The sequence below is a fragment of the Symphalangus syndactylus genome, chromosome 1, assembly GCF_028878055.3.
Source record: "Symphalangus syndactylus isolate Jambi chromosome 1, NHGRI_mSymSyn1-v2.1_pri, whole genome shotgun sequence".
Taxonomy (NCBI): Eukaryota; Metazoa; Chordata; class Mammalia; order Primates; family Hylobatidae; genus Symphalangus; species Symphalangus syndactylus.
The window spans coordinates 90,222,149-90,244,101 of NC_072423.2; the positions used below are offsets into that span (position 1 = coordinate 90,222,149).

At 56.6% G+C, this 21,953-nt stretch overlaps 1 protein-coding gene across 3 annotated transcripts in view; it reads left to right on the plus strand.

The window, feature by feature from the left end:
- DAGLA (diacylglycerol lipase alpha) overlaps window positions 1-21,953 on the plus strand; it is a 66,765-nt gene that overhangs the window by 27,669 nt on the left and 17,143 nt on the right. The window contains exons 1-8 of one of the 3 annotated variants that reach the window (XM_055283349.2): window positions 5,735-5,749; window positions 12,211-12,349; window positions 12,777-12,988; window positions 14,960-15,061; window positions 15,535-15,673; window positions 18,111-18,198; window positions 20,270-20,404; window positions 21,048-21,125. In XM_055283349.2, coding sequence (XP_055139324.1) covers window positions 12,255-12,349; window positions 12,777-12,988; window positions 14,960-15,061; window positions 15,535-15,673; window positions 18,111-18,198; window positions 20,270-20,404; window positions 21,048-21,125 — 849 coding nt within the window. In that variant the 5' untranslated portion in view covers window positions 5,735-5,749; window positions 12,211-12,254. Of the gene's footprint in view, window positions 1-5,734; window positions 5,750-10,839; window positions 11,094-12,210; window positions 12,350-12,776; window positions 12,989-14,959; window positions 15,062-15,534; window positions 15,674-18,110; window positions 18,199-20,269; window positions 20,405-21,047; window positions 21,126-21,953 lie in introns of those variants that run through there. The other 2 variants (XM_055283258.2, XM_055283194.2) reach the window with 2 other exon arrangements.

Below are 21,953 nucleotides of genomic sequence, written 5' to 3' on the forward strand. Positions count from 1 at the left end.
CTTTATAGCTAATGGTTGGGAGTTTTAATTTTATTTAAAGGGCATTTAGGAGTCATAGTATGCTCTTGAGAAGGGAATTTATGTATTTATTTTATTTTTTTATCATTTTGAGACTGAGTCTTGTTCTGTTGCCCAGGCTGGAGTGCAGTGACGCAGTCTCGGCTCACTGCAACCTCTGCCTCCCTGGTTCAAGCGATTCTCCTGCTTTAGCCTCCCAAGTAGCTAGGACTACAGGTGCCCCCCACCATGCCTGGCTAATTTTTGTATTTTTAGTAGAGATGGAGTTTCGCCATGTTGGCCAGGCTGGTCTTGATCTCCTGGCCTCAAGTCATCCGCCCGCTTAGGCCTCCCAAAGTGTTGGGATTACAGGCGTGAGCCACCGTGCCCGGCTTGGGGGTTGATTTAATTAAAGCTCTATGTCACCAATTGCCTCCTCTGAGCGATAGCCTGCTTTCAACACTTTACAACTTTTTTTGTTTATTTGAGACGAGTCTCACTCTGTCGCCCAGGCTTGAGTGCAGTGGCGTGATCTCGGCTCACTGCAAGCTCTGCCTGCCGGGTTCACGCCATTCTCCTGCCTCAGCCTCTCGAGTAGCTGGGACTACAGGCGCCCGCCACCACGCCCGGCTAATTTTTTTTTGTATTTTTTAGTAGAGACGGGGTTTCACCAATTTAGCCAGGATGGTCTCGTCTCCTGACCTCGTGATCCACCTGCCTCGGCCTCCCAAAGTGCTGGGATTACAGGCGTGAGCCACCACGCCCGGCCTAACACTTTACAACTTTTAACTCTCTTTGTCCTGTCAGCCACCCCAAGAGGGAGGCACTGTCATCATCCTCATCCTGTTTTATAGACGAGGAGAGGACTGCATTGTATATCGAAGGTCACAACTCTGTGGCCGTTTGAGTAAATCAAGGCACTGGGACCAAAGCCGGGTCCAGTCCTGTCCTCCACCCAGCAGCAGGGGGCCTTCTGAGCCCCTGCCGCTTCATGGAGGCCTTGTGCTTGGGTCTGGCTTTGCCCTGCCTAGGGTGATAGGAGGGAATAGGGAGGTCTGAAGGACAGAATAGTCAGCTATAGGCCCAGGTCTCTAAGCTGGGTCAGTGACTTTTTTCTGTGGCCCCTTTTGCCCTCCTGGCTCAGGCGAGGGGAGGAAATGCTGTGATCATTGTGTGAGCTCAGGCACCTGTATGGAGCCCCCAGGCTCTCTCCTTGGCCATTCTGCAAGTAAAACTCTAAAAGTCAAGACTAGAATGAACCTGAGAGCACATCCTGTTTAGTGGCTTTCAAACTTTTTTTTTATTTGTTTGTTTTTTGAGACAGAGTCTAGTTCTGTTGCCCAGAGCTACTTTGGGAGGCCAAGGCTGGCTGGAGTGCAGTGGCACGATCTTCGCTCACTGCAACCTCTGCCTCCTGGGTTCAAGCAATTCTCCTGCCACAGCCTCCCAAGTAGCTGGGATTACAGGCGTGCGCCACCACGCCCGGCTAATTTTTTGTAGAGACAGGGTTTCACCATGTTGGCTAGGCTGGTCTCGAACTCCTGACCTCAGGTGATCCAGAGCAGCTGAAAGCTGCTCTGGTTGACATTGCCTGCAAGCCCGCTGAAGCCTGCCCACTATGGCCACCTCCTCTCACCTGGGGTCCTTAAGGGCTTCCGGAAACCCACTGAAGAGCACTGAGATCCCCCTCATTGAGCACAGAAGGAGAGGAGGGTGACAGAGGGAGGGGACAGGGCCGCAGCCTGTGTGCCATTGGTGGTGGCAGGTGCCACCTCCCTCTCCAGTCTCCATGGGGTCAGGGGATGTTGGCCCTTCCTGTCATATACTAGAGCTCTGCAGACCTCTTCCCCTGGGGAAAGAGCTCCTGTTACAAAGTCACTTGATCCCTGCTTGCTTCCGAGATGCCTGGGGTACAGTCGAAGGGAAACCCAATAGCCCAAGCGGCCAGCCTGTGCCCTAGATGGCCATGCAGCTTAGGGAGGTCCCATGAAGCCTCCCCACCTTTGAGCAGCATGCACCCACGCCAGCGAGACCCCGAGGGCCAACTCACAGCCGGAGGAGAGGAGGCGGCAGGACCAGGGCTCGGGGTAGGCTGGGCAAGGGGGCGGGGGCCCCAAGAGGGGAGATGTCAGGCTAGGTGTGCCCATTTAGCATATCATTAACAGCTTCATTAGGGGGCCCCTAATGAAGTGGAAGGTGCTAATTCTTCACTGAGGCGTTGCCAGCACCCAGACGGAGTCTCCTCTCGAGGAAGTTCTGAGAAGCCAGAGCACTGGGATTCGTGCTGGGAGCTGATGAACTGCCTGGCAGGGGGGCCATCTGGGGAGTGAGCTCCCAGGAAGTGGCTCCTAGGAGAGGGGGTGACTCTGGGGGAAGGAGCAGAGGGTGGGGCCAGTGGAAAGCTAGAAGGGCAGATGGGCTTAAAGGGAGGGGGGACTGCTACCTCTCAGGGCACCCTGCGTTTGAGCTGGGAAGGGGCCTGCAATGAGACACCCTGAAACTCAGACATGCAAGCAGATAGATGCGGGGCATCCTGCCAGGATCTCAGGCTTTGGAGTGTTCTAGAGTCTTGTGGCCTTCGGCGAGAGCTCTGTGGTTCAAGCTGTCCCGGGGTGTTGGGTCCCCTCTCCCTGGGTGGTTGTGGATTAAAGGAGGCAGTGCCAGTGTGGCCGTGCTGGGCTCCTAGGAGTTGGAGCCCTCCCTTTCCAAGAAGGCAGGTCAGAGGATTACGCAGGCTGGAAGGGTGAGGGCAGGTGCAGGTCAGCCTGCTCACCTGTCTGGGAGGGTTGACTTAGATCGCGGAGAGTTATTGCCCCCACCATGCAAGGTGAGGAAAAGGTTCTGCGCACACTGGGGAGAGATAGTTACTAAATCACAATGATGGCAGCTCCTGTTTTCTAAGAGCTGAGCACTTCATGTGCGTTATTTCGTTAACTCCTCATGACTCACTCCCTTTGAAGTGAGTACCTTCATTATTCCATCTTACAGATGATCATGGAGACTGATGCTCAGAGAAGTGACAGTCATAGACAACTAGAAGTGATGGAACTAAGATTCAAATTCAGGGCTGCCCCGCTCCAGGGCCAGAAGGCAGGCCTCGGTCAGCTTATTGGATGGCCACCCCCTCCAAGTCAATGCCTTTGAGAGAGTTGCGTTCCCGGGAGAGTGGGGTGAAGATGTGTTAGGGCATGAGGGGACTGACTGAGAAGACCACAGGGGCAGGTAGAAAGGATGCAAACCACAGACACCCTTCCCCACAGACAGGCAGGAGAAAACAGCCTGGTGCCACTCAGTGTGGGGCGGTGTCAGCCTTTGCGTGAGGGCTTGGAGATCCAGGCTGCCTGGCTGCACCCATCACAGAGGCCAGCAGAGCCCGCCTGTCTGGGCCTCTCCAGAGGGGATGTGGACGTGTGGGACGTGGGCTTGTTCCGAGTTTCAGAAAAATGAATAATCTCCAAGGAAGAATCCAGAAGTCAGACCTGGCCTGGCCAGAGCCTGGGGGACTCCTTCCACTATTGGAAAACATCATCGGAGCACAAGACTGAGTGGGCTCTGGTGTGAATCCCCCTGGGAGGAGAGGTCAGAGGAAGGCTGGGGGCAGGAGGAGGGCCCAGCCTGGCCGCCAGGGAAGGGTCCTGCTGCCCTCCTGGCCCTCACTCCCCGCTCTCCAGCAGCCAGCCATCCTTCCAAAACAACCAGCAGGAAACGAAAGGCCCCAATTGATTCCCAGGGAGTTGGCTGGTGTCAGTAGCAGGGCTGGTGGCAGATGGCAAATTCTGCTCATTGTAGACGAGTAGAAAATAATTAGCGTGAGAACGAGTAGCTGGAGCCTTGGTAATAAATGGAGCCCTGGTGAAGCCTTCTGGGGAGAGGCCTGGAGCACAGGCTCTGCAACCTCAGGCCTGGCTGTGCCGCTGAAGAGCTGAGTGACCTTGGGCAACTTATTTAGCCTCTCTGGGCCTCCATTTCTTCATCCATAATACAGGGCATAAGAGGTTGTTAAAAGGATTATACTAAAGGAGGTAATTTTTGTGAACTGCTTGTTAAAGTAACCAGCATGTAGTAAATGCTATATAAGAGTTTGTTTTTAAATAAACACGATCGAATAACTGTTGGAACTATTTCTGGGTCTGGCCCAGGATGGCACTGCCCCCAAGTCATTGGAGCTTCTCTTTCCGTCCTCCTCCCTGAACTCTGTGCCCAGCTCCCTGACTGCTGTTTTATAGGGAGGGGTCTCTGGCCAAGAAGCACGAGGAGGGCACAGAGAGAACACAGCAGGTAGACCTGGCTTCAGAGCCTGACTTGGCCACTCACTTGCTAGCCTCTTTAAATTCTTGGAGCCTCAGTTTCCCGATCCACGACATGTGAACAGCTAGACCCACCGCTGGGGTTGTAGTGAGGATGGTTATGTGGCTGGCACATGGCGAGGGGTGGAGGAGGTGCCTCTTCTGGTCCTTCCAGACCATCCTGGGGAAGAGTGGGAAAGGTGTCTGTTAGCCTAAGACCCTGGGCGGTGGGTAGGAGGGGACAAATGTCAGTGGCCTCCCACTCCTGCCCCCGGCTGCACCAGGCACACTGTTTTCATCCCTAGGCCTGGGCGTGTGAGGACCTATCTCATGCTGAAATCTGGCCCCAGCCCTGGGCAGGCTCCACTCTGCCTTCTGCTCTAGCACAGCTGACGTGTGAAAAGCAACAGCTTTCAGGCCCCTAACTTGGGTTGCACACACCCGGGTACAGGCTGGTGGCGCACGCGGCCCCCAGCCCACACGTGCTTTCTCTCCATGGTCTCCCTTGTCACCTTCCCCCTCCTGTGCTTTCAGAGGCCAGCCTCTCGGCCACTGGGAAGAAGAGGAAGGTACTATAGCCCCGGGGTGGGACCTGTGGGTCCTACTGTCTCTGTGTTTGTGAAAATGAGTCAGACTGACAGGCAGAGAGGGTATTTTTTTCTTGCAAGTAATTCAAGGAGGCTACTTGAAATCCCAGCTCTGTGACGTCCTCGTGGAGGGATCTTCGGACAAACCATTTTGCCTCTCTGAGCCTTGGTTTCTTCATCTGTAAAGCTTGGGTAATACCCTGTGGCCTGATGAGGCTGGAGTTGGATGACACATAGTGTTTCTAGTGCCGTGCCCTCTCCCGACTCCACAGCCTGCTCCGTGGAATTCCCCTGGGCTCAGTTTTCCTCATCTGCAGAGTGGGTCCCATGCTATCCCACATGATTGTGAGTCTGAAGCTAGATGAAGACCCAGAGAGCTCCTCAGTCTGTAAGAAGAGGTTTAGAGCCAGCTTTTGAGTTCGGAAACAGGCATTTAGCTGAATCCTGCTTCTCAGAAGCAGCATACAGACGTAAAGACCTGGGTTCTGGGCCTAGGCTGTGTGTCTGTGGGCAAGTCACTTCAGCTCATCTGTCAAATAAGGGGAAGGGTAGTAGTACCTACCTCACAGAGCTGTTATGAGGACTAGGTGAGTTCATGTTTGTAAAGGGCATAGATGTGCGCTGAGACCTTGTAGGGAATTCATAAATGTTAGGAGAACCGAAGCAGCCCAGTCCCCGACTCATAGGTGGCTGAGGTCATTCTGTCCCTGTCACCACCCAGGATCCTGGAGCCTGCAGTTTCACCAGTGCAGAGAGGTTAACTCACTACCACAGTCCTGCAGCTGCAGTGAACAGCTGGAATCTCACCATGACCAAAGCCTGTGCTAAAGAGAGCAGGACCTGTCTGCCAGCCCAGCGAAGCCAGACAGCGACCTGCTGGTGAGCCCACCCTAGCTAGGGTGGAGCCTCTGAACACAACGCCTCTGCTGGGAGGCGGGCCACCAGTGTCCTGCAGGGGGCAACCGGGGTCCCAGCCTCACTGTGCTGAGTCCCCCAGATCAGATGCCCACCCCCAGACCAGATAAGCTCCAGTGCCCAACAAGGCGCATTCAGAATCGGATGGACCATGAGAGCATAGCAGGCAGCAGGCATCAGTTCCTCTCAACTATTCTGGACCACCTTCCAATTTCAAAGCCCTTTCACACAGGAATCCCATTCATCATGGAAATGGGAGTCCTGGGCTCTCGCTTCAGGACACCAAGGGTCAAAAAACCCCGCAGAGCAAAAAAGAGCCCTTACAGACTTGCCAGTTTCCACATTTACTTTGGCCACCAGGAAGTGTGGCGTCCAGTGTTAGTTTTACGTATAGCAACCATGGGGGCCCTTATGTCTCACATGTTGCAATGGACTCATCCTCCCGGCCCTCTATTTTGATTTACTGGGGCCTAGAGGGGTCGGGACTTTCTGTCCTGGGGACACTGCTCTTCGTTCAGCACTAGGCAGCTCTAGGATGTGGCTGGACCTGGTCCCCATCACCAGCCCCAGGAGACAGGAGTAAAATGGGGGCCCAGGGAAGGTGGCTCTCTGGATCTGTCTGAGAGTCTCCTCTCTGTCACCACAGCTGCTGCAGAGCAACAGGGACTCCACCACTGGAGGCAGGAGAGCCAGCCGCAGGTGACTGAAGTAGGCACATGGTTGATGCCTCCCTGCAGATTTATCTCCTGTGAGGGAGCTTCTGCTGATTTTGCTGGCTTCTAGGAGGGTTAGGCATCTCCAAGAGCGTGAAAGAGAGGATCTCAGCCCAGGCTCCCTGTGGTGACATGCTGTTAATGTTGTTGTCACTGGGGAGTTTGAGTGGGGTATGTAGTGAGGTAGAAGGGAGCAGGCTGGCTTGGGGGCTCGGGTTGTGTGTCCAGCACCCAGCAGTGACGCTGCAGGGATGGATATCATGGGAAGAGCTAGGGCCTCTGTGTTCTTTCTGAACCTCAGGTTCCTCACCCATAAAAGGGGACAGTGGGACTGTTCTGAGACTCCTTTTAACTCTGACCTTTGTTAGGTGTGGGCTTTGGATGGCAGCAGGAATGACCTGCACCTCCTGCCTGCCTGGCCTCTTGATCCTCGGATAGTGTCAGGTAGTCTCTGCATCTCAGTCTCATTCTTCAGTAGTAATAGTAATGGCAGTGGCAGCATTTGCTGAGCAGTTACCAGATGACAGGCGCTGTTTGAAGTGTTGACTGATTTAGCCCTCCTGATAATTCAGAGGTAGGTACTCTTCTTATCCCTGGTTTAGAAGTGAGGAGACTGAAGCACAGAGAGTTTAAGTACCTTGTCCAAGGTCACACAGCCAGTAAGTGGCAGAGCCAAAACTCAGATGCAGCCTGTTTTAGAGTGCAGGGTCTTAACCACCCCTTGCACACAATGTGGAATGAGAGCGACACTGCGACCCTGTGTTACTGCTGTGAGGACAGAAGGCGGTTAGTCTAGGACTTGGGACACAGAAGGTGCTCAGCTAATGTCAGATGGATCCCTATGGCTGGACCTGGCTGTCATCCCCTCCTTCAGGCACAACGTCTATCACATCCCCAGGCCAATGACCAAAGCCATCTCTGGCCAGATGGGAAATCTCATGGGCTGGAGGTGGCACTCGAGGGGGTTCCCAAGCTCATTGTCCAGTTTCCTGTGGACACTCCAGGGGGCTAAACCGGTACCTTCTTCCCCCGCATCCCCCTGGGAGCTCTTGGAGCCCCATCTGCTGGGAGTCTTGCTGCCAAGGACTCTGCTCCCTAAAATCTGCTCCCAGGGCCAAGCCCACAGGGTACCTTAGGACGAGGGGGCGAATCCCAGCCTGGGGTGCTTTTACCAGCAGCACCAGAGCACTCACGGTGGGGGCAGGCTCCTCGGTCAGGGCTTCTGTTTGCTCACTCCAGCCCTTTCCGACCAGCTGGGCACCAGCAGCACCTTCCAGACCCCAGCACCCAGTCACAGGTCACATCACAGGAGGTCCCCACAAAGCCCCTCAGGTGTCTGCTAATGCAACAGTAGCCATCAGCAGATCCTTGGGGTGTGCAGGGCCTGTGCAGTGTCCGTAGTGATGTCACCGCAGTCTGTTCTGACCACGGCCTTGAGAGGGATGTTGTTAGCCCCATTTTACAAGAGAAGAAACTGAGGTCCCAGAACAGTTCGTCTAGCCAGAGGAGGGGGAGAGGGTTCTCCCTGAGCTGTCAGGGAAGGCACTGGGGTGGGAGCCCAGCCTGGCAGTCAGGAAGGGAGGGACGTTTCCCCAGAAGGGAAGGGTGTGAGCTCAGAGGGGGAAGGAGCCACTGTCTCAGCCCTTGTGACTGGGAGGGGAGCTGTGCTGAAGAGGCCATGGGGTGGGACTGAGGAGCTGGAGCCACGCACTGCAGCTGGCACCCGGAGGTGTGGCGATGGGTACTGTGAGACCCTGGCCCCGGGGACTGTCTATTGAGCTGGGGTGGGGATGGGCAGCAAGGAGTCAGCAGGTTAACTGTAACACAGTGTGACCAGGGCCACGCTGGGGGAAGGGGTCTAGGGTTCCCATAAGGGAGCGGCCTGTTTCCCAGGAGGAGAGTGGGGTGCATGAGGGCTGTCAGGGAGGGCTTCAAAGAGGAGGTGACTTTTAGCTGACCTAGAGAGATGAGTTGGATTTCACCCATCAGAACTGGAGTAAGCAAAGCATGGACCCTTCCAGTGATGTGTTTCTGGGGAGCAGCATGTTTGGGGGGTGTCGAGAAAGAAGGATGTGGCAGTGTAAGAAGGTGCTGGAGAGCCTCCCCAGCCAGAAGGATTTGTCAGCTGAGGGTGGGCTCTGTGCTGGAGTCTGTCTGCACCGGGATCCCTTTCTGCTCAGGGGATAAGGGAATGCATGGAATCAGAGAGGGCGAGGCATATGCCTGAGCTTTCACCGCTTGTCAGTGCAAGGGTAACAGAAGCCTTTAGCTGTCGCCTGAGGGGCTTGGACTTTGTCCTGCAGGCCATGGGAAGCCAGGAAGGTTTTTAAAGTAGGGGGCAGCATGTGCATTTTTAAACAGAGTTTGCATTTTTAGAAAGAGGAACTCCCAGAATGGTTAGTACTTAGTCCAGGGGCCTGAATCACCAGCAGGAAAATTGGGCTGTGTGGGTGGGGGAAGAAGGAGGCTTCCTTGGTCTGCTTAAGTCATTCCATCCATGTGAGAGGGGTCCTGGCACCCCATTCACACTTGCCTGTGCTGGGGCTCCAACCAGAGGCAGGAGGAGCCCCCAGCAATGCCCCTGTGGCCCCTGCTGGAAGGTATGCCGTGCCTGCCCTGGAAGCCCCACTGGTGTGGGATAGGAAGGGCAGGCAGCACCTACCCCTGCCCCACTGTGGCTGTTAGAGGGGAGGACCCTGTGCCCCAGGGGAGGAGAGCCAGAAGAGGTGCTTTGTGGCAGCCCCAGACCAGGAAGTAGCCTCTGCCCTCCCTGCTCCTGAGACATTTCCTCCAGATGAAATCACATCCCCAGCAGGGGAACAGGCCCTTATTGTGATGGGCCGGGGTCTCTAGAGAAAGGGCACCATTCAGGCCCTTAAAAATAGCAGCCCCAAGAGATGTATGAATTGGCCTGGAGAGTGGTGCAGCCCACCCCCAACCCTCATGCAGCACAGGCTCTGCCATCCCCCCACCAGACCTTGACTTGGTGACCAACTGGAGATTCCACCAGCCCAGGCGGGAGGGGTGGCTGGTCCATCAAGGGGTTCCCTGCACTCCCTCCGCCTCGCCCGCCCCAGCTAAGACAGCTAGGGCCTCTGCAGACCTTCTCTCATGTGATTCTCACCAGGACTTTAGGAGGTAGGGATAATCGACATTTTACAAATTGACATTTTACAGTTGAGGAAACTGAGGCACAACTAATAAGTCACACAGTGGGTATGTGGTAGAGCCCAGGTTCAAAACCAGCCAGCCTGGCACTTGCGTCCCAGCCTCTGTGCCTCGGACTCTATGGTGGTGGGCCGGCCACTGGTGCAGGTCTGTCACTGGGTACCCAGCAGGGTTGGCCCCCAGGAGCACCACCACATGCTGTAGGTAGGTACTGGCATTGACCATGGCAATTGGCCTCAGGCTGGTCACCCTGAGGTGGGGGCAGTGGTTACCACTGGTCATATCCCTCCAGCGTCTTGACAGTCCTGCAGCCATCTTTGCAGGGCCCAGTGCCAGGTTCGGCTCACTCCTTCCAGCCTGAGAGCTGGGGCGAGCGGGCATTGTTCGGGCAGAGGAGGGGAATGCAGAGTGAGTGTGTGTGTTGGGTGGATGGTGTGTGATCTCGAGGAGTGTTAGCTATCCTGGGTTCCATGGGGCCAAGGGTGGGAGTGAGAGGAGGGACCTCCCAGGGTGACCGAGAGCGGCCATCCATGGGGTGGACCTGAGAAGGAGATATTCTGGGCTGCTGGCAGAGGCAGGCCTGGGGGCAGGCTGGGTAGGGCCAGACCCTAGCCCTCCAGCCAGCCCCTCTGGGACAGCACTGCTCCCTCCTCCCCTGGTCTGGCCAGATCAAAGCAGGATGCGGCTCTACAGCACCTGTGGGGGCGTGCTGCCCCCCCAACCTCTAGATTCATTCCATTTCATTCCGTTCCATTCATGTGAGGGGCTCCTGGCAGCCCTGACAGCCCCCTGAGCCCGACCCAGCGCTGCACCTTACCCTCTGTGAGCCACCTGGAGAAGGGAGGGGGCGGCAATACCAGCTGTTGGCAGCTCTGTTCTGCCCCAGCCCAACTGCCACCCGCGGTGCCCCAGCCCCCCTCCTGTCCTATCATGTCCAACCCTAATCTGAAGCTGGTGCTGTCAGCCACATGTCACAGGCACTGCTGACGCCCCGGACCCCTGCAGTCCACAGACCACCCCCCACCCCCAAAGCCTAGCCACCCCACCACTACCCTCCCTCATTCTCCACCCTTCTCCCCGCTTCCCAGAAGCTGAGCTCCGACTCCTCCTTGGAGAGAGAGTGGGATGATGTCACTTCCTGAGGGTGGGGGGAGGAGTAGGCACGACCCCGGCAGGCTAGCCCGCCAGCCCGCCAGGCCACAGCTCGCCAAGTGGCTGCACCGGGGATAGGGAGGCGGGCCGGGCGGACATGCGGGCTGGCCACCTGGCCCCACGCCCTCTCGCCCACCCTGAGGGCTATGCCCACTGGCCAAGGGAGACTTGGCTGCTTCCTCCCCGAATGATGCCGGGCTCCTCGGACACACATTTTCCCTGGAGCCGCCACTGGGGAGAGGAGGATCTGCCGCCTGCCCCGGACCAGGTGCCATGTAAGCCTCTACTGGCCGCGGGGGGGGGCAGCTGCCCACCAACTTGGTCCCCAGTCCCCTGCGGCAGGGCTCCCTCTGCACAGTTTAGTGCAGGGCTACCCTGGAGCCCTTTATGGGTATCTCTGGGGACCTAACTCCCTGTGGGGTCACCTCCCACCCATGCTGCTTCCTTTCTCTTTGGGGTGCTGAGGAGTGAGGGCCCTGAGTTTCTGGGCACTCTTTCCTGAGCTTGCTCGGGGCTGATTTGAATTCAGCTACTTCAGAGAGTTGAAAATCCAGCTGTAAAAGCTGCATGGCTCACGGTAGGCTTGGGAGGTATGGTTGCCAGGAGGGGCGTTACCCTGCAGGGCTTACCCCATCCTTCCAGCAGTGTGGAGTGGAAGGTGTCCCAAGTCCTACTCCTGACCCTGCACCTCAACCGTGCCCTTCCCTCCCTGGAGGCATAGCTGTGGTGGGGACTTCTGTCTGATGGGTTCAAAACCAAGTCACAGAGCATGCTCTTGGCTTCCAGCAAAGCAGGAAACTGAAGCCCTCATTCAAGACTTACTGAGCACCTGCTCTAAGCCGGGCACTCCTCACCTTCCATGTTTGTCAGTCCCAGCTGCCAACCATACAGGGTCCCTTGCCCCCACCTTCCCAAGGCCTTCAGCCTTCCTCCTGCCCTGCTGGGCTTTGTGCTGTTGGGTGGGCTTGTTCTTGGTCTGGGAAGCCCCTCCCTTGACTCCAAGGACAGTGTGCACTGGGCCAGGTCTAAAGATTATAGGGTTTGAGGGCTGGGCTGAGGGTCCCACTGATCCCATGAAGGAGGAAATGGGGTCTTTAATAGAGCTGAACAGTGACTGCTGGGGTAACCCCAGGTAGAAGCCGATCCCTAGTGGCCAGTGCCAGTCTCGGGGGACAGGAGAGACCCCAGGGGGAAGGCCGAAGTCTGTGTCCTGCTGCTAAGGTCCTTTGTGCTGGCTCCTGCCCGGAGATGGGTCAGCACTTCCAGTGGCCAGCTCCAAAAATGCCTGTGCTTCTGGCCACACCAGGGACTGGTCCCGTGGCCCAAGGAATGCAGTGGCCCTGGGTGCCTTCACCTCCTCAGGCAGCTACAAGGTCCTCTGCTTTCTTTCAGGAGGTGAGCACCAGGCCCGCTGAGCCTCTGCAGAGCCACCAGCCATGCCCGGGATTGTGGTATTCCGACGGCGCTGGTCTGTGGGCAGTGATGACCTCGTCCTACCAGCCATCTTCCTCTTTCTCCTGCATACGACCTGGTGAGTCCCCAGGCCCGGGGCCACAGGCCTGGGTTTGGAGAGAAAGTCCTGGAAGGAAGCTTTTTGGCCATTTGTTCCTCCCTGCTTGGGCCCAAGTCCCGACCCTGTCATGCCCCCAGCTGCCCAGAGGAGGTGCCTAAAACATCTAGCCCCTTAGGGCAATGAGACCCCTGCTACCATTGCTGGACCTGACCCCAACACTGGGGGGAGTTGCTGCCGCTGTCTCCCCATGGCTGACCCTGAGTCTTTTACTGGCCGCCCGTGCCCTTCTAGGCATTTGATGCCAGGTGGACAATGGTCTTATGGAGGAGGCGCCTGCTGCCACCCCTCCTTGCACTGAATTGGGCTGGGGAAGGGCCTGCCTGCTAGTGGCATCTCGAGGTGCAGGGGCCGCCTGGCCTTGCTCACACGGGCATTCCTGTGACAGGTTTGTGATCCTGTCCGTGGTGCTCTTCGGCCTGGTCTATAACCCGCACGAGGCCTGCTCCCTGAACCTGGTGGACCACGGCCGCGGCTACCTGGGCATCCTGCTGAGCTGCATGATCGCTGAGATGGCCATCATCTGGCTGAGCATGCGCGGGGGCATCCTCTACACGGAGCCCCGCGACTCCATGCAGTACGTGCTCTACGTGCGCCTGGGTAAGGGCCACCCACCCTGGGGTGCTGCCCCGGACGACTCCCACCTCTCCATTCACTCAGCCATTATTTACTGGGCACATGTTGCGAGCCAGGCCCTGTTTTAGCACTGGGGTACAGCAGTGAACTAAGGCCTTCTATAGCTTACATTCTAGACTAGGGACTAGCAAACTGCAGCCTGAGGGCCAAATCCAACCTGCTGTATGTGTTATTAAATAAAGTTTTAGGCTAGGTGCGGTGGCTCATGCCTGTAATCTCAGCACTTTGGGAGGCCGAGGCAGGTGGATCACAAGGTCAGGAGTTCGAGACCAGCCTGGTGAACATGGGGAAACCCCGTCTCTACTAAAAATACAAAAATTAGCCAGGTGTGGTGGCACACGCCTGTAATTCCAGCTACTTGGGAGGCTGATGCAGGAGAATCACTTGAACCCAGGAGGCGGAGGTTGCATTGAGCCGAGATCGCGCCACTGCACTCCAGCCTTGGGTGACAGAGCAAGTCTCCGTCTCAAAAAAAAAAGAAAATAAGGTTTTATTGGAACATATCCATTCAGTTAGGTATTGTCTCCAGCTGCTTTGCCCTTACAATAGCCGAGTTGAGTAGTTACTACAGTGACTGTAGGACTCCCAGAGTCTAAGATATTTGCTCTCTGGCCCTTTACAGAAAAAGATGCTGACCCCTATCCTAAACCATGTGCATCTCTTCAAAGCACATCTTCCTTGTGATCCTTCTCAAAACAGGCCCCCTGCTTCCTGGGAACCCCCTCAGGAGTCTGGGCCAGCTCCCCAGAGGACCAGCCTGTGTCCTCTTCTTGGGCTCAGGTTGCAGCCCCTTCTTCTGGTCATTTCTAGTGATCCCTGCTCTTGTGCTTCTGTGCACTGGGCTAAGCCCTTTTTCCTGTGTTAACTCACAGGGAGTGGGTGTTATTGGTCTCCATTTATAGATGAGGAAACTGGGGCCCAGGCCTAGCCCTCACACAACTAGTAAGCATGTAAATGTCGGAGCTGGGATTTGAACCCACGCTGTCTGGCTCCAAAGTCTGGTCTCTGAGCTGCCACACTACTGCCCGTGGAGCTGGGGCTTTCCAGGCTGCCCCCATGAGGCCAGCAGATCTTCTCAGCTATCACTCCGTACCCCTCCCCTCCAGTCTTAGCCCCTGAGGGGCCTGAGCTGGATGCAGACCAGCTGCTGGGCCCTTCCTCTCTCCTCCATCAGGTTCCAGAGGCCTCTTGCTGGGAAATAGTTTCCATGAAGTGAACATGCTCTCATCTAATTTTTGCACAGTCCTATGACATAAATGTTGTCACTCCCATTTTACAGATGAGGAAATGGAGGCTCAGAGAGATTAGGTAACTTGCCTAAGATGTGTCTGATTCCACAGTTCAGACATGATTCTGAAATCCTGATAGAATGAGGAAACGGGCCAGGCGCAGTGGCTCACGCCTGTAATCCCAGCACTTTGGGAGGCTGAGGTGGGTGGATCACTTGAGGTCGGAGTTCAAGACCAGCCTGGCCAACATGGCAAAACCCCGTCTCTACTAAAAACACAAAAATTAGCTGGGCCTGGTGGTGGGTATGTGCAATCCCATCTACCCTAGGGGCTGAAGCAGGAGAATCGCTTGAACCCAGGAGGCAGAGGTTGCAGTGAGTCAAGATCGCACCATTGCACTCCACCCTGGACAACAAGAGCAAAACTCCATCAGGGAGGCCCTGGGGACTTGAGAGCACAGAAGCTAGGAGAGGTGGTGGGCACAATCCAAGCGGTCAGTCAGGGGCCAACAGGACCAAATGGTGACAGGACAGGCTTGAGGCCTGGGAGGCGGGGGGGTGGGGGGTCTGCTGCTGGCCCGCTGCCTCTGCCTTTGCTACTGAGCTGGCTGAAAGCCCAGCGATAGGAAAGGCCAGGCCGGGGTTCTAGGCCCTTCCCTGGTGGGCAAGTGGCAGCCATCCTTCAGCCAGGCCTGGTCTCCTTGCAGCCATCCTGGTGATTGAGTTCATCTACGCCATCGTGGGCATCGTCTGGCTCACTCAGTACTACACCTCCTGCAACGACCTCACTGCCAAGAATGTCACCCTTGGTACGTCTGGGTGAGGCCTGCTGGAGCCTCAGCAGCCCCAGGGGCACAGGGGACGGGATCAGTTTAGAGAGGAAGAAGCTTGGGCATTGCCAGAGGGCAGTGCCTTCTGTGAGGGCACCAGCAGGTTGGCTGAGTGAGGCTGCTTCCCTCACCCTTGAGGCCTGCCAGCTACCTGGTCTGGGGTGGGCTGCGGCAGGCACAGAGCTGCTCACGTTAAGCCGAGGCTCCTCAGTACCTCCTTGGAAACCCACAGAGCTGCCTGCTCTGAGCCAAGAGTGGCCCTTGGGGTTGTGGGTGGGCAAGAGGGTGGCCACGTATGTGGCCAGAGACTGGGACCAGGGGCTTTGGAGCCTGGCTTTTGTCCCCAGAAGCATTTGGGGTTAGGGAGGCTCCAATGTCCCTTTCTTCAGAGAGCATGAGCCAGAGAGGTGTCCCCAGCGTCTCTACCTATTACCTCCCACTGCTGCCTGCAGGAATGGTTGTCTGCAACTGGGTAGTCATCCTCAGTGTGTGCATCACTGTCCTCTGTGTCTTCGACCCCACGGGCCGCACCTTTGTCAAGCTGAGAGCCACCAAGAGGAGGCAGCGTAATCTGCGGACCTATAACCTGCGGTCAGTCAGTGGGCTGGGTGGGCAGTCCCAGGGTGGGCTTTGCTGTCTGGTAGGCAGAGGTCTCCATTCTCCAGGAGGCTACCCCAGGCCTCCCAGATTGCATGCCAACCTCGTGTGAGCCGTGGGCATTAGTCAAAGGGCTTAACTGCTCCCTGCCTCAGTTTCCTTGTCTATAAAGTGGGAATAATAACAATTCTTGTCTCATGATGTTGTTGTGAGATTTAACTGAGATAATACCTGCAGAGTGACCAACACAGTGCTCATACTGGGTAAGTGCTCGGTTAATAGTAGCTGTTGTCATCATTGTCCACTGCTGATAATAACAATGGTAATAACAGTGAAGCCAAGCATTGCGTGTAGTAAGTTACAAGTCCACCAGGCAGCTGTCATCTTCCCCGTAATATGGGTGGAGAAACTGAGGTACAGAGAGATGATGGGACTTGCCTGAGGTTACGCAGCTAGAAAATGGTAAGGCTGGGAACTAGCCCAGGCAGTCTGGCCTTAGAGTCCTTGGTTAACTAGCTATTAAATTAGGTTAGGCTGCCTCTAGGATTCAGAGATTGGGAGAGGCAAGTCAAGGAAAGCTTCCTAGAGGGGATAAGTTTTGCATGATGTTTTAAAGATGGGGTAAAGTGTGCCATGGCAGACAAAATGAGGGAGGGCATCCAGGCAGTGTCACAGTAATTTCTGTTTGTTGAAAGAAAAAGGGGCTTCCAGGGTAGGTCCCAGTACCTCCTGTTAATGGGGCTTCTACAGTGCATTATGTAAGGAGCTCCTCATGCCGAGCCCTTTACACAATTCATCCATTTAATCCCTTTGTGAACCCCAGCATGGTTGTGAGATCCATTCTACAGATGAGGAATCCAAGTCCCTGAGAGGGCAAGTCACCTGCCCTGGGTCGTGCTGCTGGGGTGCAGAACTGACACCACACCTGCAGCCCAGAGCAGCTGGCTCAAGCACCCTCACCTGGGGAGCAGGCTGTCTGGACCCCCGCTGCCCAGCAGTAATTCTCACCATCCCACCCTCCTGCGCTGCTGTGTTCGGCTCCCCGTGGACCTTCCACGTCAGCTCAGCACTGCAGCCAGAGCCACACCCGTGCCTGCTCTGGCCACATCCCAGCCCAAAATGTCAGGTCTGGGAGCCAAGGCCCCAAAGCCCATTTTCCCTCCCAGCCCAGCTGGCCACCACCACCCATCCCACAGTGCTCTGGGAACCCTGCTTGGCCAGCACACTGTCCCTTCATGCCCCTGGAAGGTGGGACATTGGTTTAGGATGTACAGCTGTCCAAGTCCCTAAGAGCCAGCAGGTCCCCAGAGTAGCAATTCCCTGCACCCTTCCCTACCTGCCTCCTGTAGCCCTGGAAGACCCTGTTGCCCTCCTTCTCCTCGTGGCCATTTGCCTTATGAAGCCAGGGTTGGGGAGCGGGAAGTGGTCCTTAGACACACGGAGGAGCCAAGAGGCTCAAAAAGGGCCTGGCCTGTCACTCCAGATGGATGTTAAGTGCCTTGAATGCATCTGAGGGCCACCCTTGCCTTCCTCTCCTGACCACCCAGCATCAGGCTTTTAAGGGGCCAGCACATGGCACAAAAGCAAGCTAGCCCTTTCTTGCTCGGTTTGGAGGTCTGCACTTTTAATGTTGGATCTGTTATCTTTATGCTCAAAACACACTGACTGCAGACATCCAGGCTAGGAGGAACCTCTATGAATAACTGGCCCATTGCTCTGCCTTTGGGTACAGACTCCTGGAGAGACCCTGATTCTCCATCCGAGCAGCCAGACCCACTGGGGGTGGGGTTGGGGGGTGAGAATAGACAAGGGCAACCATGTGGGTGAGGGGTAGAGCCCTCTCCCTACCTAGGTATCAGATCCAAGGAATTGGGAAATGCAGAGCCTTACTCAGCCCCATAAATTTCCTATAAGTAGAGTATGTACGTATGTAAGTGTCTGAAATCCTTTCTGGGGAAAAGCAGGTCTTTCTGGAAGGTCTGTTCCAGGCCTTAGAACGAGACGACAGAGAGGCCCAACACCCTGCTGACCTCTCCCAGGGTTTGAGCCTTTGGACACCTGAGCTGCAGGGTAGCCCCCACATTGAGCTCCCAGCTCTGAAGCCCCAGAGCCTGCCTGTGTTCAGTCTTCCAAAAGCCAGGGAGCCTCTCCACCGCTCCCCACGTCCCTCTTCCACCCACCCACCCTTGGCCAACGGCACACACCATCTTAGGCTAGCAGGAGTCTGTCAGGGAGTGCCCCTGCTGGCCAGCAGCAAGGCCACTGGCCACCAGCTCTGGCAGGGCCTGGGCCCTGTTCTCCCCCAGAACCCACTGTGGGAACCCTTTGGTAGGGTCCTGGGAACAGGCTGCCCTGTTTCCATAACGTCTGGGTCCCAGCTCTTCTGGTCCAGCCCTCTGACCTCACACATACCGCCTCTCCTGCTTTGCAGGCACCGCTTAGAGGAGGGTCAAGCCACCAGCTGGTCGCGCCGGCTCAAAGTGTTCCTCTGCTGCACGCGGACGAAGGACTCCCAGTCAGTAAGTACTGGGAGGTCGCTCCCCTCTGGCTCACATCCTGTGGTCAGGTGATTAAGGGGCTGTTTGCTCCTTTGGCAAAGCAGGATGGGGCAGGGCTGGTGGGAAGGAGCTGGGTTTCCAGCGTGAGCAAGTACGGCCTGCTCACACAGGGCCTGGTATTCACTGAGCCACTCGCTCCAGCACGCAAGACCACGTCCACTTGCTTTGTCAAGGGAACAGAAAGCTGTGAAGACTGCATCGACTCCCTTGGAACTTACACTCTAGTTTAGGAGAAGAAATACGCAAAGTCAGGGTGACCTGAAGACAAAGAAAAGTAGCGTTTCACCAGCAGCAAATTAATCAAGGAGGCCTGGCAAAGCCGATAGGCATTTAGCACAGACCTAGATGGGGACACATAGCCTTCAGCACCTGGGAGCTCAGAGGAGTGACCAGAGAGCCGGACTTAATGCCAGGGCACTGCAGAAGGAAGACAGGGCCAGCTGGGGGCGGCCCCCAAGGGGAGGGAAGGGAGGCAGGCCCCGGGATCACCCGGGGCGCCACGCAGCGGGCAGGGACCTTAGAGATCATCTAGTCCCACCCCTCATTTTACAGATCAGGCAGCTGAGGCCCAGAGAGGTGGAGTGACTTGCTCAGCGTCCCACAGCTAGTTAGTAGCAGAGCCAGTGAGGTCAGGAGACCACTCCTCCCTGAGGCAGACAGCAAAGTGCCTTCCACGGAAGCCACCGGGAAGCCTCGAGTGGCTCCTGCCCACCAGCATCCCCTGGTGAGCCGTAGAGTGAGTAATCAAGTGTAAGAAAGCCCCCAAGGTTCCCTGGTGGGCGGGGAGCACCCCCTTGGGTCTCTCTGGGGCGGTCTGAGGGTCTGGGCTGCAGGCAGACCATGCAGAGGGCTGAGAGCCGGCCCCTGGCAGATGGAGGCTGGGGCTGCTGTGTGGAGGGCATGCCCGCCCCTCCAGGTGCACGGGCAGAGCTGGGGCTGTTGTCAGAGTCTGGGGAAAAGATAGCACATCACAGTGGAGCCCCAGGGCAAAGGTCCCGTTAGACACTGATGGCCTCAGGGGCCAGGTCCGGTCCCAAGCACGTTTTGATCAGTGTGTGTTGTGTTGCTTACACATTTTAATTGGATGCCAGCATTTAAAAATCAGGGGTGTTTCCATAAACTTCTGTATTTCTGAATCTGGTGAAGTGGGCCCTGGAGGGCCTCGGGTCAGCTGGAGCCGAGCAGTAGCTGGCTCCGTTTGGCTCCATTCGGCATTTGAATTTGCAGCCCTTGATTTATTCACTTACGAGTGCCAAACACTCTGGGGCGAGACCCAGTGAGACAGACTTCATTGCCATGTGGTTGTTCCCACCTCAGCGTCTCCTGACAGGTCAGGGAAGAGGCTCTGGGCTGCAGCGTGAGGCCAGGAAGGGAAGACTAAGAGTGCACTAGCAGCAGGGCTCGCCTCCTGCCCTGAGGCCCAGACATGCACTGTCCTCAGGCCAAGGGCCTGGAGAGAAGCCATGGGGGGCCACTGGGCCAGAGAGTACACCCCCTTCTAGGGCACATTGTGGGGGTCACTGAGCCAGCAGCCTGTGGGTAGCTGGGTGATGGTGCCTGAGACCTGGCAGGCTCCACAGAGGCCTTAGGAGGGACTTCCAAGGTCCCAGCTGGTGGGGCAGAGGCAGCCAGGAGCTTAGTTTGTTTCTGTGCTGGAGAGAATGGCTAGAGGAGAAATGAGCCAGAGCCACCCGGCCTTGATCCTAGCGTCTGGGAAAGCAGAAAGCAGTGGCTCAAGTTGGCACCTTCTCTTGGTAGACAGTGGGCACCGTGCGAATTCCAAGGAGAGGAGAGGACTGGGTGGCTACTGCCAGGTCTAGGAGCCCAGAACCCTGGGCAGGGCCCTCAGGGTCACAGGGCTGCATGGGGTCAGGCTCAGCGGGTGCCGTGGAGATGCCGGGGAGAACCTGCCCAGGGGACCCCGAGCAGACACCTGCTTCTGCAGCCTCCCAGCCCTGGGGGATTTACTCCTGGCCTCTCGTCCTCTCTCCTGCTCCCCTGCCACTGCCTCCTGCCTTCCTGGACCTCGTAGGATGCCTACTCAGAAATCGCCTACCTCTTCGCGGAGTTCTTCCGGGACCTTGACATTGTGCCGTCCGACATCATTGCTGGCCTGGTGCTGCTCCGGCAGCGGCAGCGGGCCAAGCGCAACGCCGTGCTAGACGAGGTGAGCACCACCAGCCCCTTCTCCAGGTCACCTCTCCACACCACCCTCCTTTCAGGCCCCTTCCCTGTGGCCCCTGCAGCAGAGGGCTCGGCTCCCACGCAGCTCCCCAGTGACCACGCACCCTCTTGGACCCTGGAGGTCACCTTTACCTCTGGCTCCCCCTGCCTTCCTGAGCTTGTCCTTTGGCCAGGCTTTCCGTGACTACTATTCGAGGGACTTTCTGGGCCATACATGGCTACCTCTGGGGCTGGCCCTCAAAGGACTTCTAACCGCAGGCTTATTGGATGTGGCGAGCTCCCGAGTCGGTCTTCTGCATGGCCCCTCCGCCCACCCCACATCCCCACTAGCACACCAACCCCAGTTAAGGTTTCTCAGTGTCTCATACAAAATACCTTTCACCTGCTGTGGGTCAGGAATGTCCTCAGGGGCTTGATGTTTTGGGTAGAAGGGGAGCATCTGGAAATATGGGGAAACCTCAGATTTTGGAAAAGTGGCTGAATCTTGGAAGAACTAGAAGCTGCATGCTCGTTTGGGCTTCTCGGCCTTTGGGAAGCAGGCGGATGCCAGGGCCTGGGCCCCCTTTCCCAGTCATGCAACTGGGCCTGGGCCAGTGATTGTCCCTCTTCACCTGCCCGTCTTACAGGCAAACAATGACATCTTGGCCTTCCTGTCTGGGATGCCGGTGACCAGAAACACCAAGTACCTCGACCTCAAGAATTCGGTGAGTCAGACATCAACTCTTACCCCACCCTGTCCCCATCCCTCCCACTCTGCCACAATGACCTAAGCAAACTCCTCCCAGTGCCAGCCACATTGCCCCTGCCCAGTCTCCCCCCGCTCTCCGGAGAGCCTCTCTGCTCAGATCATGCCTCTCACAAGAACCACCCACTTCACACCGGTTCTACAAACAAATCCCCTGAATTCCTTTACCAAGTTCAGAAGTGTCTGGTCCTGGCCTCTTGAGATGACAGAGTGCTTCACCAGGGTGAGCTGCTAGCATTTTTGCTGCTGCTGCTGCTGTTAATGAAACGCAACGGGCATAGTACTTGATTTCCAAGCTTTTTCAGTAGTGGAACCTTTTCTCAATCGCCTTTCGTAGAAATCCAGTGTGTAATAGGGAAAGGTGGTGCCAGTACCATGGTGGGAGAGCCCCAGCCCAGGGCCCAGCACAGCCCAGGGCCCAGCATAGTCCAGGCTGAAACCCAGCTGGCAGCCGGGAGAAACAGGCCCTGCCTCAGGAAGCAAACGACTGGAGCGTGCATCTGCTCTGATGCCTGTCACTGCGACCTCCAGCAGGCTCCTCATCCCCTCTGAGCTGGATCCTGAATCTGTGAAATGACACTGGGCACACCTTCTACCACAGCTGTGCTGAGAGGACACGAGCCATTCCCATCACAGTGCCAGGAAGCCTCAGTGCCAGCCAGGATGCTGATGGAAAGGATTCCGTCTCTTAGAAATCTCAGTCCTTTAGGCCACGTGTGCTGTCTTGTACCTGCAATCCCAGCACTTTGGGAGGCCGAGGTGGGAGGATTGCTTGAGGCCAGGAGTT